The sequence below is a fragment of the Enhydra lutris genome, unplaced genomic scaffold, assembly GCF_002288905.1.
Source record: "Enhydra lutris kenyoni isolate GAN:26980312 unplaced genomic scaffold, ASM228890v2 scaffoldscaffold26, whole genome shotgun sequence".
Classification (NCBI taxonomy): Eukaryota; Metazoa; Chordata; class Mammalia; order Carnivora; family Mustelidae; genus Enhydra; species Enhydra lutris.
In genome coordinates, this window is record NW_019154110.1 from 439,887 (window position 1) to 460,289 (window position 20,403).

A 20,403-nucleotide genomic window follows, 5' to 3' on the forward strand; every position below is an offset into this window, starting at 1 on the left:
ACAATCAACTGACAAGTGAGTTAAACTGAACAAAACACACCATTACAATGGAGGGATGTGATTCTATAGTCTCAAGATGCAGCATAGTGTAGTCCTGAGGATCTTGGGCTACAAGACAAATGGCCTAGGCTTCAATCTGAACTTTTTATTTGATGTTAGATGGTAAACTAACCTTTCTATCATTTTAGTTATAAAATGGGGATAATAATAGGACCAAAATCATAGAGGTGGTAGGTTAATAGATTGGAAAAGAACCTGACACATACAAAAGCACCCAACAACTGTTTGCTATTTGTTTTCTTTCAAAGAGTGATTTTCTGCTCTGGCTCAAAAAAATAGAGTTAGAATTAAGGGATAGAATGAGGCAAGCATACGAATGGAGAGAGGGAAATATGAGATGCTTTTATACATAGTGGAGAATAAGGTGTATATAGAAGCTGAGAGCTCCAGGAGTCTCTGTGTTCTGTGAGAAAGAAAGGTTGGGTTTTATTCTTTCTTTGCTTGTGCACATTACTGAGGATTCCTGGGCAGGAAAAAACAATGATTACAGTAATGTTTTAAGAAGATAATTCCTGGGGGTGCCTGGGTGGCTCAGACAATTGAGTGGCCAACTCTTGATTTAGGCTGGGATCATGATCTCAGGGTCATAAGATCAAACCCTAGGCTGGGGCTCCACGCTCAGCAGGAAGCTGGCTTCAGGATTCTCCCTCTCCCTCCACCACTCCCCCTGCTCTCCTTCTCTCTCTCTCTCTCTCTCTCTCTCTCTCTCTCTCTCTGAAGTGGATAGATGAATCACAAAGAAGAAGAAGAGGAAAAAGAAGAAGAAGGAGGAGGAGGGAAGAGTAGGAGGAGGAGGAAGGGGTGGAGGAGGAGGAGGAAGAGGAGAAGAAGAAGAAAGAGAAGAAGGAGAAGAAAGAGGAAGAGAAGGAGGAGAAGAAGAAGGGGGAGGAGAGCAGAAGGGGGAGAAGAAGAAGTAGAAGAAAATTCTTAAATTGAAAGGAATAAGGTATTTTGCACAAAGGTATATAAATCTTATTTTCAACTTCAATTCCACCTAGCAAGAGGGAAATAAGGACTCAGAACAGACTGGTTTGCTGCCCCCAACTCTACCTCAAAACAGCTCAGTTGTCATCATAGTTTCATATTTGCCTTTAATATGATATCAAACAAAAAGTTTGAAGGGTTTAAAATTGAAGGGGAAAAAACATGGATTAAGAGTAATTTTCCATTATCAGTATTACTATACCCACTGAATTAAATAATGTGAAAATATCAACTGTTACCACTTTAGAGAGAAAGATATTTTATTTTTCCAAAAGACTCTTCCCAGGGCTCCCTTCATGTCTCTGTTCCTCAGGCTGTAGATGAAGGGGTTCAGCATGGGGGTGACCACAGTGTACATCATGGCCATGACAGTCTCCTTAACAGTAGAATTATTAGTTGATGGGCACAAGTAGAGACCAATAATTGTCCCATAAAAGAGAGACACCACAGAGAGGTGGGAGCCACAGGTGGAGAAGGCCTTGTGGATGCCCCTGGCAGAAGGGACCTTGAGGATGGAGGATACAATCCGCACATAAGACATGATGATGAGCAGGAACGGGATGACAAGAATGAGCCCTCCCATGATAAATATCACCAACTCATTAACACGAGTGTCAGAGCAGGCCAGTTTCAGCAGAGCAGACATATCACAGAAAAAGTGGAGGATTGTGTTGTCTGCACAAAACCACAATCTGGCCATGAGCAGAGTGTGTAACATAGAGTGGAACGTGGTCAGCACCCAGGACAGCACCACCAGGGAGAGACAGAGCTTGGGGCTCATGATGGTGGTGTAGTGCAGAGGGAAGCAGATGGCCACATAGCGGTCATAGGCCATCGCCACCAGGAGGAAGCTCTCCAGGTCTCCAAAAAACAGGAAGAAGTACATCTGGGTCAGGCAGCCGGCATAGGGGATGGAGGAGACTTGGCTCTGCATGTTCTGCAGCAATTTGGGCATTGTGACAGACGAGAAGCAAAGGTCAGAGAAGGATAAATTGCTGAGAAACAAATACATGGGCGTGTGGAGGTGGGAGTCCAGGCTGATGAGGATGATGATGAGAAGGTTCCCCAGGATGGTGGTGACATACATGGTCAGAAACAGGGCATAGAACAGGTCTCGCTGATCTGGATCAATGGGCAGACCCAGAAGGAGGAAATCTGAGACAACAGTTTGGTTCCTTTCTGTCATTCTGTGATGCTATCATATTTATGAAGAAAATGACAGACCTTAAAATCCAAATATAAGAAATAAACATATGTCTATTGCATGTGGCCTATTGTCAAATGTATGGATGAGTGAGAATTAAGGCACAGGTGGCAGCTGGCTCTATTGAAACTACCCCATCAAAGTCTCCAATGACTTCCAACAGCACATTTAACACCATTGATCATTTCTTCCTTTGTAAAACTCTCCTGTCTCTTGATAGTGGTGATACCTCAGCTTCATGTTCTTCCTGCCTACCTTGCAATACCTTCACCCAGTCCTTACAGAGCTCCCCCTTCCCGGTCATCATTTGAATGTTGGTGGTCCTCAGAATATTTTCCTTCTACACTTACCCTAAATATGAAAGTGAATCCCAAATGTATTTATTCAGCCTACATAGCTCATCTGAGCTACAGATATGGGTGTTCAGCTCTCTGAAGACCAGCTTCCCTGTGTGTCTCACTGTCACTCTGAAACCAATCTGTCTGAAATGTCTGCAGTCTTGTCTTCCTTGCCCTGTAGGTGCTCCACTCCCAGTAGCTCTAGTAGTTCAGTGACTGGCAATACCACCTACAAGGTACTCAAGCCAGACTGAGGGCCATCCTTGGCTCCCTTCATGCTTGTCACTCATTTACTGTATGTTACCAATCTCCCTTTCTACTCACTTCTCATATAGACCCTGCTACCCATCCCACAGCCATCATTCAGGTCACTCAACTTTTCTCACCCGAACCATCACAACCAATCTGGTCTCTCCGTATTTACTTTTACTCCCTTCCATCCCGTTGACATTACCCAGAATTGTTCTTTTTATGACTCAAACCTGCTTGTGCCACTATTCTAATTGAAGAGTTTCCTCTTTCTGCTAACATAAAGTCCAAAATGGTTAACATGACCCACAAAACCCTTTTATTTCATCAGATCAATTAGCTCATGTTTAATCCTCTCTCCACTCCAGGTATACCAATTATTTCTGATTTTCTCAAAGGCATCCTGCTGTCACCCACCATATCACATCATGTCTTCCATTTACTGACACATGCTATCTGCATTTCATTCCATCCTCTCTCCTAGGAATTGGCCCAGACCATTAAATCAGGATTATTTGCTCTTTGCTAGGCTTTAAGGAAAGGGAAAATTTCTATCCTGTTCATTGCTGAAGCCTAAAATCTAGAACAATGTGTGGAGAAAGAAAGAAAGAGAGGGAGGGAGGGAAGGAGGAAGGGAAGAAAGAAGGGAGGGAGAGAGGGAAGGAGGAAGAGAGGGAGAGGAGGAGGAAGAGAGGGAGGAAAGAAGGAAGGGAGGAATGTAGGAAGGAAGGAAAGGAAAGAAAAGAAAATTTATGCCACCCAAGGGATTTCCTATTTGTTTCAACAAACACCAAAAATTTTGGAGGTTGGAACATCCACTGACACTGAGCCTTTCCAAATCTGAGCTCCCTTATCTAAATCTGTTGTACTGATTTCCAGATACTGTACTGCAGACTGTCCAGAATTTCTCTCCCTGGGTCAGCACACTACCCCATCTGAAGCTATCCTGCTCTATGTCTTACACTAATCTACACAGACAACAGTGCTATCAATTTTTCCTTAAGATTTACCCCACACAACATCAATATTGTAGCTTTGGGAGGTGGGCAGGAACAAATTAGAAGAAATTAGACAGATGTGGAAGTTGAGATATCATGGAAAAGTGAAAAAAAATGAGGATAACTTCCAATCTCTTGGATCTATTTCTGGTCTCCTCCAGATAGCCTTCCCACGGTGTGAGTCAGGATTGACAAAAAACAAGAGCATTTCAGGATGAGAAAACATCTACTAACCCTGAAGAGAGAGAAGAGTGCACTCACTGCAGGACATTCACCAAGATCCCAGGGCTTAAACCAGGCATATGCGTATGTTCTCACACTTGGACAGAGGACAGAAAGATCTGTTATTAGGTATTACTGGAGGAAGGAGCCATCTCTGACTTCTCAGGAATTTCCTTTTCTGGGAAACAAGGGGATCCATCTACTGTATAAAATACCTGATTAAGAGCCCAACTCAGAGATCACTATAAATGTTGCCATTGAGGAGCCATATGAACTTTACCTACTCCTTTCATTTTTCTACATCTTACCTGCTTCAGCTTTAAAATGTCAGTACTGACTTGTTCCTGCCCACCTCCCGAAGCTACTGTAAACTGAAATCTCTTTCAAAAAATCTCTGCAAAACACAAAGGACTCTGTCGTGAAATACTTACAAATACTATTTGAAATACATATTGAATCTGGTGACACAAATGAAGTTATTTCTAGAATGTTGAGCATGTGATGTTGTTGTTTTTTTTTTTTTTAATTTAGACTGCCTGAAGAACAATCCCAGAGTCACATCATAAAACCTTAGTAACCTGAATGCTAAGAAGAAGTCTAAGGCATGTACCCTCCAGCCTAACTTACCAAGTATGTTTCAAGGGGACTTCAGGGCTTTTTTCCAGGACCCCCCACTCTTTTATTTATTATAAGCTCATGGAGACTCAGACTCTGTAATCATTACCTGAATCTACACCATCCCTTTTCACTTCTCTCATTTTGTCTTCCTGAGCCTGGGGGACTTTGGGTCCCAGTGGAACCTATGTCTTGGGGGGAAAAACATTAATAACAAACAAAATAAATTCCAGACCTCCCTGGGACAAATCCCCTAGGATGTCTAAAGCAGGGACTTCTTAATTACTGGCCATATTTAGGTAGGGGGAGAGGCAACAGAGGAAATAGCTCATGTCCCAGTCCCACCAGGAATACACCCTGGTTACCACAGCAGAAGACTTCTTCCTTCTTTGACTTCATTATTTTCACTCCTGAAGTACTTATTTGCCTTCTGAATTGCTTAAGTATGCCTTCTGAAGTGCTTAAGTATGATAACCTATTTTTTTGGAGAGTCCAATTATTGCTCCTGAAATATCATCCTGAAAACAGGAAAAGAAATTTTCCTTGTTGATCAACTGATTCAATAATTGAGTCCCATAATTTATCCCTGCCACATTTAGGAAAAGTAACTGTGACATATTTCTACACATTGCTTGTCACTTAGTGATGAAATGTCATTGCAGTCTGTAATAACAGTGCCTTCACTACACCCTCACTTTCCTAGCCACTCCCAGCCACATTTGACAACTGTGTCTTGGATCTTGGATCTCTGTGAGGCAACTGGATGAAAAGAATAGATGGAAAGAAAACGGTTTTCTCAGCAAACTAAATAACTTGTGCAAAGATTTAAGAATTAAAGATGATATGGCATACTCAGGGAATTTGAGCAAGTTCAGCATAACTATCACATATTGTTGAAGGAGGAAACACAAGGGCCGGGGTAAGAGAGTCAGGCAGAGGACTGGTCAGGCAAGATCTTGTAAGGTGTGCTTCTTCATCCTTAAGGCCATCTTCATCCTCAGAAAAACATCTCTAAATAGTTTTAAGGGGAATTAGGTGTTAAATTTTCATTTTTAGGACAGTAATTCAGATTAAAGGAGAACACACTCACATTAAAAAAGGAGAGAAATCATTAATTCAGTACCCCAGGTTAGAGATAATGGTTACTTGAATCCAGGTAGTAGCAACAGGGTTTCAAGGTGGATATATTAGAAGAATGTGTCACTTATAAACATCCACTAAGTGTCTTAAACAAACTAACATTTCTTGACATGAGGCTCTATGGAAATAAAATAAACAAATCTCTCCATTCACATAGAATATAGTGGGTTGCATCAAGCAATGTGCTGCTGCAATGATCATTTTTAAAGAACAAATTTTTACATCATGAAAGGCATCAAAGGGTTGTAAAAGCAACAAAAAGTACATAAATTAGTTTCAAAGAGAGACAGAATGTTCTGAGATGAGGTGAGTACAACCGGCTCATTTTATATTAGAGGCTACTTCCTGAGTCTGGGCACAGACTGAGACAGGATATATGCTAGGGAAATACAAAGCATCAAAGCTTATAGCAGTTGTACAGTACTGGAAATTTGAGGGGACATAAACACATGGCTGGTTTTCCTCTGGACATTTAATGAATCTCATGCAATTCCAGGGAATGAGGATGAGTTTTTTAAAAAGGCAGCATAAAATGTCCTACAGTCCTTCAGAACTGAAAACCAAAGTTCATCAAAGGAAAAGGGCTTCTTTAAACACATGCCTGGCCATTCTGTCAAGATTACTTGCCAAAATTTGAAGTTTCATGGTGCAAGACACTAGAGAGCTAGGGGGAAAACAAACTCTAAAGAGAACTTCCCATTATCTTTTAGAGCTGAGGAACTCATCAGGTTCTCAATCAAAAGCCTAAGAGAAATACACCCTAGGAAGTAGTAAGTCTGCAGCCCAGCCCTAGGCCAAAATCAATCCCTGGCTGTAATAAAGTGATCAGCCCTTTCACCATATCTGCCTAGCAGGAAAGGGAGAACCATCTCTGGCAGAAGATGACATCATCTGGAGCCACAGCAATACTAATGGTAATAATGTCCAGCATACAATAAAAAAGACCAGAAATATGGAAGAGGCAAAACACTGTGGCCAACAATAAAGAATAAATAAATAAATAAATAAATAAATAAATAAATAAATAAATAAAAGAGGAGGAAAAAGAAAATAAAAAGAAGCAGCAAAAACAAGCTGATTTTAGAGGTGGCAGATAAGGAATTTAAACTACAGCAATTAATATCTGAAAATAATAAAGGGATCATAACTTTCATCGGCAAGTGACATATATAAAAAGAAATCACTGGACATCCTAGAAGTGAAAAACAGAGTATCTGGAATTAAGAATTCAGTGAATGAGTTTAACAGCCAACTGGAACTAGCAGGATACAGAATTAATAAGCTAAAAGACAGGTCAATATAAAATACCAAAACTGAATTAAAAAAAGGAAAAAAAAAAAACAGATGAGATCATAAGAGCTATATGGGCATACACTGAAGATCTAACATATGTATCATTGAAATCCAAAAAAGACAGGAAAAAGAAAATGAAAAAGGGGGAGCAATATTTGAGAAAATAATGACTATTTTCTGAACCAATGAAAGACAGAAAACTACAGGTTTAGTTTGTTCAGTTAACCCCACTGTATAAATTCAAACGAAACTAAATCTACACATATGAAACCAAATTTAAAGAAAAATCTTAAAGCAACTGGGGTTGAGAGTAAGGGCACATTATCTTCATAAGAGAAACAATTAAAATGGCAGCTAACTTCATAACAGAAATGATGAAGAACAAAAGACAGTACCATGCCATCTGTTAATAGAGACGATATATAGCAAAAACATTCTTCAAAAATGACTAACATTTCCTGACAAATAAAACTACAGGAATTTGTCACTAAGGACTCCACAAAGAAAAATTTTAAATATTAAAGGAGATGTTGCAGGCAAGATGAAAATGATCACAGACTGAAACTTAGAAATGAGATTGGAGTCTCGTATCTCAAACATGCAGAAAGGGTAAGCAAATGATCAATTATTGAAAAACTGCCTCTATAAGACAAAAATTATAATGTCCTGTGAAGTTTAAAATATGTGTGGAGGTAAACTCCATGATAATAATAATGTGAAGATAAAAGGTGGTTAATGGAGTTTAAATGTTCTAAGATTCTAGTAAAATCATAGAAATGATAAAAGAAAAAAAAACACTTGCATTCAATTGTAATAAGTCAAGGTTGCATGTTATAATCTCTACAGTAAAAGAAAAATAAAACAATGTATAAATAAGAAGTATATATAAGGATAAATAGATTTAAAATATTAGACTTTTGAGTTTTGAAAGGAGATAAGAAAAGGAAAAAAATACAAAACAGATGGGTAAAAGAAAATTTTAAGTGAGATGCTAGATATAACTTCAAGTATATTAGTAATTACATAAACCTAAGAGGTTAAATACTCCAAATGAAGATTAAATTTTTCAAACAAAATAAAAAAATAAAAACCCAGCTATAAGCTGTTTACAAAGCACACATTAAATATAAGGATTCAGAAAGTTTAGAAGATGGGATAAGATATACCCTGTACACAAAACTTTTTTCAAAAGAAAATATATACAGTGGAGATGTTTTTAAGGAAGCGGTAATACTAGAGATAAAGAGTGATATTTTGTAATTAAAAATAGGTTAACCTAGTAGGATGAGATCACTATTCTAAATTGGAATACACTTAAAAGGATAGCTTCAGAATATATAAAGCAAAAAATGCTAGAACTAAAGTTAAAATTAATAAAATTTTGTTTAAAATTTGTTTTGTTTTGTTTTGTTTAAAATAATTTGTTTTGTTTAAAATAAACAAATCACCATCATTCCATTCCAGAATGAAAGCAATCATAGACAATATGTAACTGAATGGGGTGGGGGGGTGAGTGCATGGGTGCTAGGTCATTAAGCATCTGCTTTCAGCTCAGGTCATGATTCCAGGGCCCTGGGGACTTGGATCAAGCCCATGTCCAGCTCTCTGCTCGGCGGGGAACCTGCTACTCCCTCTCCCTCTGACCTCCCTCTGCCACTCTGCTCCTGCTCTCTCTCTCTCCTCTCTCTCTCTCAAATAAATAAATAAATAAAATCTTTGAGGGAAAAAAAGAAAAAATTATGTAACTGAATGGGCCTATGTTTCAATAAAATCTATTTATAAAAACAAGTGGCATGTAGATTTGACTCACAAGCTATAGTCTGTTGACTCTTAATTCAAAACAAACATACACAATGGTGAGATATTTAAAGCTTTCCTCAAAGATCAGTAATGTCATTATCACCACATTAATTCAACACTGTACTGGAAGACCTAGTTGGTGTTAGAAGTCAGAAAAAGGAAATAAAAGATGTAGGGATTAGAAAGGAAGAAAAAAATGTCATTATTCACAAGCTTGAGTGTAAACATATAAAATGCAAGAGAATCTACAGATAAACCAATAGAATCAGTAGATGTCTCCAGCAAGATCACCAGATACATGGTCAATATGTAAAAATCAAGTGTGTGTGTATATTTATATGCTATATACTATATATATACTATACATACATACTATATATATTATACTATACTTGGTATAAAAAGTAAACAAGTAGAATATATATATAAATAAACATATAAATAGTTAACAACTAGAAAACAAATACATATAATAGTAAATAGGTAGAAAAAATCTTCAAAATGTTACCATTTAACAAAGTATTTTAAAGATATCAAATTCATAATGGGGAAGAACTCTACTGAAAACCATACAGTGTTACTGAGATTTAAAAAAAAAAAAAACAAGCCTTCCAAAATGGAGAAATATACTACATTCCTGGTTTAGAAGGTTCAATATTGGAAAGATGCCCATTCTATCCCCAAGTTAATCTAATTTCAGTGCAATAAAAATTAAAATCCCAAGAGATCTTTTTGAGGAAATTGACAGGCCTATTCTAAAATTAAATAGAAATTCAGGGCCAAGAATATGGAAGAAATACTGAAGAAAAAAATAAATCCCATTAGAAGATATAGTAATTAGGGCACCTGGGTGGCTCAGTCAGTTAAGCATCTGCCTTTAGCTCAGGTCATGATCCCAGGGTCTTGGGATCAAGCCCCATATTGGGCTCCCTGCTCAGCAGGGAGTTATCTTCTCCCTCTGCCCCTCCCCGCCGCTCATGCTCTCTCTCTCTCTCGCTTTCTCTCAAATAAAGAAGTAAAATCTTTAAAATATATATATAATGATTTAAAAGTTGAGTATTGATTCAAGGATAGAAAAATGCATAGGACAAAGAGTTCAGGAACAAATTAACATATATACAGTCACTTGACTAATAATAAAGATTTACATAGCAATACAGCAGGGACAGTATGGCCTTTTCAATAAATGGCACTGAGTCGGTTGGATATACATACTTTGGAAAGAAAACTATCTTGATTGCTCCCTCATCTGATATAAAAATCAAGTCTAGATTGACAACAGATCTAAATGTGAAAGGTAAAGCCATGTATCTTTTGGAGGAAAATATAGGAGAATATTGGCAAAGATTTAGCAAAGATTCTTAAACAGGATACAAACAATACTAACTACAAATTAAAAAAATTGTTAAGTTGGAGTGTTTTAAAATTAAAATATCCTATTTCACAGTATCCATCATTAGCTGAATGAAAGACAACCACAAAGTTGAAGATGTTACTACATATATCTGACAAAGGACTCTTAAACAAAATACATAAAGAACTCCTATGAATCAACATGAAAGGGTCAGGAAACCCAATAGAAAAAATGGGCACAAGACTTGAAGAGATAATCTACACAAGAGAATATACCTGTGGATAATAACCACATGAAAAGATAGATGCTTAACTTCCTTAATCAGAAGGGACATGCAAATTAAAACTACAGTAAGATACCACCACACACCCACTAAAAAGCTCCAAAGAGAAGGATGGAAAATACTAAGTCATGTTAAGAATGTGGAGCAACTGGAACTCTCACTGGCTGCTAAAGGGAGCATACCAATACTATGTTAAAACTAGTAGAGGAGTGGCGCCTGGGTGGCTCAGTGGGTTAAGCCTCTGCCTTCGGCTCAGGTCATGATCCCAGGGTCCTGGGATCGAGCCCCACATCGGGCTCTCTGCTCTGCAGGGAGCCTGCTTCCTCCTCTCTCTCTCTCTCTCTGCCTGCCTCTCTGCCTACTTGTGATCTCTGTCTGTCAAATAAATAAAATCTTTTTTAAAAAAAAGGCTTTAAAAAAAATTTAAAACTAGTAGAGGAGATGGAGGAGGAGCAAGATAACAGAGGAGTAGGAGACCTAAATATCATCAGGTCCCAGGAGTTAAGCTAGATAGTTATCAAACCATTCCGAACTCAACAGGAGATCAAAGAGAAGAACAGCAATTCTAGGAACAGAAAACCAACCACTTTCTGGGAGGTAGGGCATGCAGAGAAGTGAATCCGAGGTGCTATATGGAGAGACTTCGGGGGGGAGGGGCCAGCTCCCGGCAAACGGTAGAGCAGCAGAGCACACAATCGGAACTTTTAGAAGTCTGCTCCACTGAGTGATGTTGCTCCAGAGGCTAACTGGGGGGTGGGAGGTGGAACACTTGCGGGGACAGTGTGGTCTCAGGACCCACAGGGTCACAGAAAGACTGGGGCTGTCTGAGTGTGGCAGAGCTCCCAGGTATTGGGCCAGGGAAGCCAGCTGCAGAGATGGAGCCAAGGAGGGGGATCTCACCTCAGGGCTACCTTAAACTCTGATCCAAGGCAGAGTCGGACCACTGCTCTTTGGGCAGGGACACCACAACTGGTAGACCCAGGGAGAGTCCCTCCTTCCTCCTCTGGGAGGAGCAGTGCAGAAGCATGCTGCAGGAATCTGCTGGATTTGGAGATGTCAAATGGGGCCATGCGCCAGAGATAGAAATGCTCAGACACAGGCTGGGTGAGCTCAGAGTGCAGCAGGAGACCAGGGAGACAGGAGTGATTGACTGCTTTTCTCTGAAGGTGCACTGATGAGTGAGGCCCCAAGCTCATCAGTCTTAGACACTTCACAGCACTCACCATAGCACATACCCTCCCCAATGTCCATAACCCAGCCACCCTCTCCTTCCCCACCCCTCACCCCCTAGCAACCCTCAGTTTGTTTCCTGAGATTAAGAGTCTCTTATGGTTTGTCTCCATCCCTGGTCCCATCTTGTTTCATTTTTTTCCCTCCCTAGACCCCACGATCCCCACCCTGTCCCTAAAAGTCCTCATATCAGAGAGATTATGTGATAATTGCCTTTCTCTGATTGACTTATTTTGCTTAGCATAATACCCTCTAGTTCCATCCACATCATTGCAAATGGCAAGAGTTCTGGTTTTTTGATGGCTGCATAGTATTCCATCATGCATATATACCACATCTTCATTATACATTCATCTGTTGATGGACATCTAGACTCTTTCCATAGTTTGGCTATTGTGGACATTGCTGCTATAAATTTTGGGGTGCATGTACCCCTTTAGATCGCTATGTTTGTATCTTTAGGGTAAATACCCAGTAGTGTGATTGCTGAGTCATAGGAGAGCTCTATTTTCAACTTTTTGAGAAGCCCCCATACTGTTTTCCAGAGTAGCTACACTAGCTTGCATTCCCACCAAGAGTTTAGGAGGGTTTCCCCTTTCTCCACATCCTCGTCAACACCTGTGATTTCCTGACTTGTTAATTTTAGCCATTCTGACTGATGTGAGATGCTATCTCATTGTGGTTTTGATTTGTATTTCCCTGATGCTGAGGGATATTGAGCACTTTTTCATGTGTCTTTTGGCCATTTGGAATGTTTTTCCATTTCTTTGTGTCTTCCTCAATTTCCTCAATTGAGTATTCTCTGGTTTTCTGAGTACAGATTCTTTGCCTCTTTGGTTAGATTTATTCCTAGGTATCTTATAGTTTTGGGTGCAATTGTAAATGGGATCAACTCCTTAATTTCTCTTTCTTCTGTCTTGTTGTTGGTGTATAGAAATGCAACTGACTTCTGTGCATTGATTTTATATCCTGACACTTTACTGGATTCCTGTATGAGTTTTAGCAATTTTAGAGTGGAGTCTTTTGGGTTTTCCACATAAAGTATCATATCATCTGCAAAGAGTGAGAGTTTGACTTCTTTGCCAATTTGGATGCCTTTCATTTCTTTTTGTTGTCTGGTTTTTGAGGTTAGGACTTCTAGTACTATGTTGAATAGCAGTGGTGATAGTGGACAGCTCTGGCATGTTCCTGACCTTAGGGGTAAAGCTCTCAGTTTTTCCCCATTGAGGATGATATTTGCTGTGGGTTTTTCATAGATGGCTTTTATGATATTGAGGTATGTACCATCTATCTCAAAACATCACAAACATCATGATTTTTCATTCTGGATCCAATTGTTCTATTACCTAGAGTCCCTATATGCCTTTCAGCTATTGGCTTTTGCTTCCAGTATCTTATCTCCTTGTGTGTCTGCTTATCTTTGGGTTTGTGCTCAAAATTATATTTGAAAATGGGATTGAGAAAAATAATTTGAAGTCTACTTGATGTTATTTTCCTACATCAGATAAGATTTTTTTTAGCTTCTTTTACTTAGTACTCAGAGCCACTAGCCATCTGGGATTATCCAAATTCAATGCTTGAAGCGTTCTGGACCTCTGATGACTCAAAGCCAAGCTGAAGCATGTTTATGTAGCTCTTTCTTTTCTGCTAATCTAATTTCTAGGGCACGTTTTAGGATTGCTGCCCAAGGTGGAGCTTGTTTACTCCTTGTAAACTAGACTTATTTCCCAAGACCTTTGCATGTAGACATTAACAGTAGAGCAATTATCCAGGTTCATCCCTACAAGCTGTCTTGGGATTGCTTCCCCTGCGTCTCTCCAAAACTGATATATAGCCCTGATGTGGCTCCAGCTCATTCATTTTTTCATGAAACTCATATCCAGGGTTCAGTTCTCAGATTCCACAAGTTCATCATAGCATCCACAGCCTAACATTATTCTTTTGTGCAGGCACTGAAAACTCAGGCACCAATTTCTATCCTATTCAGAAATAATGCCTTAGGGTCCTTTGTGTCCTGATGGAATTTTCATCCTGAAAAGGAAACTGGAGACGTTGTACTACAAGCACAGAGGAGTGGGTAAGGTCTGGACATCTCAGACATTCCTTGTCTCTCTTTCCCTCTGTGTCTCTGTCTCTGTCTCTGTCTCTGTCTCTCTCTCTCTCTCTCTCACACACACACACACACACACACACGCAACCTTTCTTCTCTTCTCCATTTATTCTCATGAACATACCCATATACTTTAAAATTTTCCATATAATCTAACCCTTTAGTATTTAAAGGTAATACAACAATCCCTCCCACCTCTTAGCACTCTAGTATTCAAAGTGTTGTCACATGCTGTCACTCTTGATTCTCAAGCCTGCAAAGAGGGCTTCATGGGTGAGATATGGAGGCTCACAGATCATGCAGGTAGAGAGCAATACCAGAGGTATGAAAGGACAGTTTTCTAAGGCTGACTTTGGAGCCCTTGACCATACTGTCCCCCACCCCCCTTCTCTCCCCTCTTCACCCAGCCACACTGCAGAAAGCCTTGGGCTCTAAGGCCATCTGACCTCACAAGTGTCCAGAAACCACTGACTCTTACAGACTCAGAGCAGGAGTTCCCAAAACATACCATCAGAATTAACAGATGATCTCTAAAAAGGACTTAGTTCTCAGAACACAACCAGTATTTCAAGGAAGGGGGCCAGAAAATCAGCTTTTTGTTTTAAAGTATCACATGTGATTCTGATGCACACTAAAGTGTGGGTGATGCTGCCTTGAGGGCTAGAAAGCAGAGCTATCATTCCCCTGGGTGTCCTTTGACTTTTACCAGCCTTCTTACTTCCTTTCTTCCTCCATCCTGTCAGAAAGATGTCCCAGAGAACCCTGAATCCAGGCAATAGCTTACACAAGGAAGTAGTTTCTGATGGGGTCTAAGGAGGTGAAATATCTTTGTCTCCATGGAAAAGCAGAGATGGTGCCCAGTGCTCAGATCTGGGACCCTCAGGCCATTACCATGGTGCTCTTTTTCATCCTCAGGTCACTTCTGGGGTCTGGTAGTGGTCTCTAGGATGAGCCCATCATGCCCCATTTTCACTGAAACTCTTTGCTTTCCTAAGAGGCAAGCAGCCTCTTCAACTTGAAGGCTCACATGCTCAGAAACAAAGGAGCTCAGTCATAGTGTAGAAACTTAGGAGAACTATATGAGTAACAAATAGCTATGGGCACACAAAATATCATGTCCTAAGGATTACTCCCATTTTAACTCAAATGCCAAAGGACCAGCACAAGATTACTCTATAATTTGGAATCTTAGGGTTAAAAGAGAGATTAACCATCACCCACCTCCACTAAATGCTTGAACGAACTCCAAAATGATCACTCAGCCCACTATATCATAAACTGTTTGAAAGTCTTCCATAAAAGGAAGGAAGGAAGGAAGGAAGGAAGGAAGGAAGGAAGGAAGGAAGGAAGGAAGGGAGGAAGGGAGGGAGGGAAGGCGGGAAGGAGGGAGGGAGGGAGGAAGGAAGGAAGGAAGGAAGGAAGGAAGGAAGGAAGGAGACAAGACAAGACAAGACAAGTAAAAGAGAGTCTTCCATAATGGGGAATCACTTCCCCTGGCCAGCCCCATTTGCAGGCACAGCACTTAAGTCAGATAGCCTGAATTGTTTTTCTATATCTCTTTCATTTCTTTTCTCCTGACTTGACCAATCCACACCGCTTAGCCTGTGAAGGCCATAATGCATTCTCTCACTTTTCTCTGCTCCTTGTCAGCAGCACCAAGGGGACAGCCACAAATAAGTGTCCCCTCAACATCCTGGGTCACAGCCTGCAGACACAGGTGGGCTAAAGCAGCTCCTATGTGAGTTGGGAAGAACCATGTCCAGGATGGAGACAAGAATGGGGCCCTCTATCCCTCTTGGTTCTAAGAGCAGCATTTCCTACTGGAGCCGAGGTGGCAGGCAGTCAAAACATAGGGAAACGATAAGAAGAGGACTCCTTCTGAGATCCTCATACCAGCACCTCCCACTTACACAGAGCTTTAAGTTGAAGAAGTGCTTCCACATTCAGCATTTAAGTCTTCTCTAAACCCACAGTGAGGTAGGCATCTTTACTCTTGTTTAATGTGTGGCACAGCAGTAAGGGTGTGGACTTAGAGACAAAAAGAAAGTCAAATCCCAACTCCCATCAGTTACTAGTTTTGAGGGAATTGGAGAAATCCATACCTCCCAACTCTCAATCACCTCGTCTATAAAATGGGATAATAGAAACAAATAGTGCTGTTGTATAGACTAAATGGGGAGGCGGGGGTGGGGGGGTCAGGAGGGAGAGGTGACAACTCACATGTCGTCTGGTCAGATACTCCATAAAGGGTAATGGTTTGTTCAAAAGGCACTCATAGGTGTCAAATTGAGATTTGGACCTAAACATATGACTCAAACTTTCCTGTCACTGTACCATGGTCACCAAACATCTGGGAATTCAAATGTTTTCATTGAAATATGCTAAACACTGAGCTTCCCCATGCCCAACTCACCTGCATACTGGAGCTCCAAATTACTATACTCTTGTAGGTTACTCACAGTTCCCACAGCTACATTTGCTCCCTAACACTGAGATTGCTCAGAGGACCTCTTTTTTAAGAGCTTCTGACATGAAATGTCAGGTTTCACTCCAGAAAGTATAATCATTTATTTCATCAGACATAAAACTGCCTGTTCATCCCATCTTTTGATAAGTAATAAAGCCATATGTTCATATGCTTTTGACTTTGACCTTCTTCTTTTGTGAATTGCACATTCATGTCTGTTGCTATTTTCCAATGAGGATTGGCAACTTTATTACCAGCTTGAAATAGTTATTTTCTGTTAAGCATATTAAGCCTTTGTCTATCACATATATGGCAAGTATTTTTCCTTTTTGGCATTTTTGTTTGTTCATATTTTACCACTGTTTTACAATGTTTTGATGTAAGAGGTATTTTATTTTTATGAAAATAAAATATGGCATAAATTTTCATAAGTTTTATTTCATAATTTTCACAATTTTTCATTGTTTCCTGCTCTCAGTGCCACTCTTGTGAATGTAGTTTTTCTCTTGTTGCTCATGCTTTTGCTGTCACATCTTAGAACCCTTCCCTAAATCCAAAATCACAAAATTTCTCCAAATTTTCTTCTAAGAGTTTAATAGTTTTAGCTCTTACATTCAATTTCAAATTTATCCATTTCATATTAATTTTATTTAAATGTAATTAATTAACATACACTGCATTATTAGTTTCAGAGGTAGAGTTTAGCGATTCATCAGTTGCACATAACACCCAGTGCTCATTATACCAAATGCCCTCCTTAATGCCCATCACCCAATCATCTCTTCCCCTCACCCACCTCCCCTCCAGCAACCTTCAGTTTGTTTCCTAGAGTTAAGAGTCTCTTATAGTTTGTCAAATTAATTTTTATATACAGTGTGTGATAAGAATCCAATTTTGGCATGTGGCTAGTGGTCCAGCAGTTTTTGTTGAAATTATCTTTTCCCTCCTGTGTAATCTGCATACACTTGTCAAAAATTAGTTAACCATAGGGACACCTGGGTGGCTCAGTCGGTTAAGCATCTGTCTTTGGCTCAGGTCAGGATCCTAGGTTCCAGGAATCAAGTCCAGCATCAGGCTCCTTGCTCAGCTGGGAGTGTCCTTCTCCGTCTGCCCACTCTGCCTGCTGCTAGCCCCGCTTATACTCTCTCTGTCACCCTGACAAATAAATAAAATCTTTTCTTAAAAATCTCAGTTGAGCATGGATACATGGGCTTATTTCTGGATCTCAATTCTATTCCATTCATCTATATGCCTATCCTTGTGCCAATACCACATTGTCTTCATTACTGTTGTTTGTAGTAAGTTTTAAAATTGGAGAATGTGAATTCTTGTTCTTGTTTTTCAAGATTGTTTTGGCTATTCTGGTCCCTTTAAATTCCATATGAATTTTAGAATCAGTTTGTACCAATTTCTGCAAAGAAGTCAGCTAGGATTCTAAAAGGAATTACTTTGAATATGTAAATCTATTTGGGGACTATTACCAGGTTAACCATGTAAGACTAAGTTATTGATTTGAGATCTTCCTTCTGTCCTAATATAGGCATTTACAACAAAAGTATTCCTTCTAGGCACTGCTTTAGCTGCATCCCATAAATTTTGGTATGTTATATCTTCATTTTCATTCATCTCAAAGTATCTTCTGTTTTGGTTGTTTTTTTTTTCTTTGACCCACTGGCTATTTTGTAGTGTGTTCTTTAATTTCCACAAATATGTGAATGTTCTCAAATTTTTCCAGCTAGTCGTTTCTAATTTTCATTCCATTGCACTTAGAGAACATATTTTGTGTTATTTTTATCCTTTTAAATTTATGGAGGTTTGTTTTATGTCCTAGCATATGGTCTATTCTAGAGAATATTCTAATGGCCCTTGAAAAGAATCTTGTCCTGTTGTTGTTGGGCAGAGTGTTTTATAGATATCTGTCAAGTATAGCTGATTTATACTATTGTTCAAGAGGCACCTGGGTCACTTGCTCAGTCAATTGAGCATCCAACTCTTGGTTTTGGCTTAGGTCATGATTTCAGGGTTGCAAGATCAAGTCCCATGTCAGACTCTGCTTCAGATTCTCTACTTCTCTGTTTTCCTCTGTCCATTCCCCTGCTCTCTTGCTCTCTCTCTCTCTCATATAAATAATAAATCTTTAAAATATATACATATAGTATTGTTCTCTACTCCCTTGTTGTTCTTCTGCTCAATTGTTCAATCCACTACTGAAAGTGTGATGTTCAATTTACCCTTTTAACCTATAAAATGTCTCCATTTATTTCTAAAAAACCTTTTTAAATTAAAGTCTATTTTTAATCTCTAAAATCTACTTTTATATTTAAAGACTAATGTATAGCCACTCTAGTTTTTCAGAGGTTGCTGTTTTCCCATCTTTTTATTTTCCATATTTCTTATTGAATTTTCAAAGATGTTATTGAACATTTCTTCATTTGCTGCTTGCCCTTAGGACAATTTCCATCAGTTTTAAATCCTTCTATTTTGATATTTCACAACTGTCATTTGGGGAGTGGGTCATTGGACCTCCTCACATTGTCATGCCAAAAGTCGATTGCCTACCATTATATTTTTAAATTTCATGATCTTATTTTTCACCCAAAAGGAAATTTCCTTAATAGAGGAGCACTCTCTTTTGACAGAGGCAATATCCTCCTTCTATTGGTATCATTAAATAATTTTTTTTTTTAAAGATTTTATTTGACAGAAAGAGGGATCACAAGTAGGCAGAGAAGCAGGCAGAGAGAGAGGGGGAAGCAGGCTTTCTGCCGAGCAGAGAGCCGGATGTGGGGCTCGATCCCAGGACCCCGGGATCATGACCCGAGCTGAAGGCAGAGGCTTTAACCCACTGAGCCACCCAGGCGCCCCACATTAAATAATTTTTTAAGTTTTCTTTCTTTATATAAAAAGTGTTTTGCATAAAAGGATTATTCACCTTAATACTTGGGATGATACTCTTCTTTTAGACTTCTTTTAATCTATTCAAAACACTACTTCAATCTGTCTATTCATTTTCAAAGAGACAGGTTGGGGTTTACTATGGGTTTTTTTCGAAGAGATGGAGTAACATCGCTAAAATGAAATGTTAATTTATTGTTAATGTATAGATACAGTATAAATTCCAAAAAATGTACCAAAAAAATAAATAAGGAGAGAATGAAAGAATATTCTCATAAAATGAAGGGAGACATAATTTTAAGATTGGAAAGGACATTCTAAGTTAGATAAATCAGTGAAGGAGAAACATCCTTCATATCTCAAATAATAAAAACATCAAAATATGAAGTTACCTATCTCCACACAGTGGAATTCAGTTTAAGATTAAATAAAAAATCATGTAGACAGCAATATAAAGTTATTCAAGAAAAATATATAGTAGGGGCACCCGGGTGGGTCAGTGGGTTGGGCCTCTGCCTTCGACTCAGGTCATGGTCCCAGGGCTCCTGGGATTGAGCCCCACGCTGGGCTCACTGCTCAGCGGGGAGCCTGCTTCCCCCTCTCCTTCTGCCTGCCTCTGTGCCTGCTTGTGATCTCTCTCTGTCAAATAAATAAATAAAATCTTTTTTTAAAGTATATAATAAATCACAATACTGTCTTGGAGAAAATTACTCATCACACTGTTGAGTGCCTAAGATAACTGGAACAAAAACCTCAAGGTATGTTCACCAAAATGTTACAGTTGGTTGCAAGGCAGAATTTGTGATGATGTTTGCTTTCTTTCACTTTAAATTTAAGTAAATTTAAATGCAAATGTGGTTCAGTATTACCAGAGCTATCAGTGTAATAGGCACTGAAAAAGTATTTGATTAAAAATGGAAATCCAGGGACGCCTGGGTGGCTCAGTTGGTTAAGCAACTGCCTTCGGCTCAGGTCATGATCCCAACGTTCTGGGATCGAGTCCCACATGGGGCTCCTTGCTCAGCAGGGAGCCTGCTTCTCCCTCTGCCTCTGCCTGCCACTCTGTCTGCCTGTGCTCACTCTCTCTGACAAGTAAATAAAAAAAATCTTAAAAAAAAAAAAAAATGGAAATCCAGGGGCACCTGGGTGGCTCAGAGGGTT

General features: G+C 39.4%; 1 protein-coding gene across 1 annotated transcript; it reads right to left on the reverse strand.

Annotated features, from left to right (window-relative positions):
• Positions 1–1,279: 1,279 nt before the first annotated feature.
• On the reverse strand, positions 1,280–2,230 carry LOC111151660 (olfactory receptor-like protein DTMT). The gene has a single exon (XM_022509790.1). The coding sequence runs from the start codon at positions 2,228–2,230 to the stop codon at positions 1,280–1,282; it is 951 nt and encodes a 316-aa protein (XP_022365498.1).
• Positions 2,231–20,403: the final 18,173 nt, after the last annotated feature.

Excerpts from the sequence above, each read along its gene's own strand:
- LOC111151660 (XM_022509790.1), bottom strand. The coding sequence starts at position 2,230 with ATGACAGAAAGGAACCAAACTGTTGTCTCAGATTTCCTCCTTCTGGGT.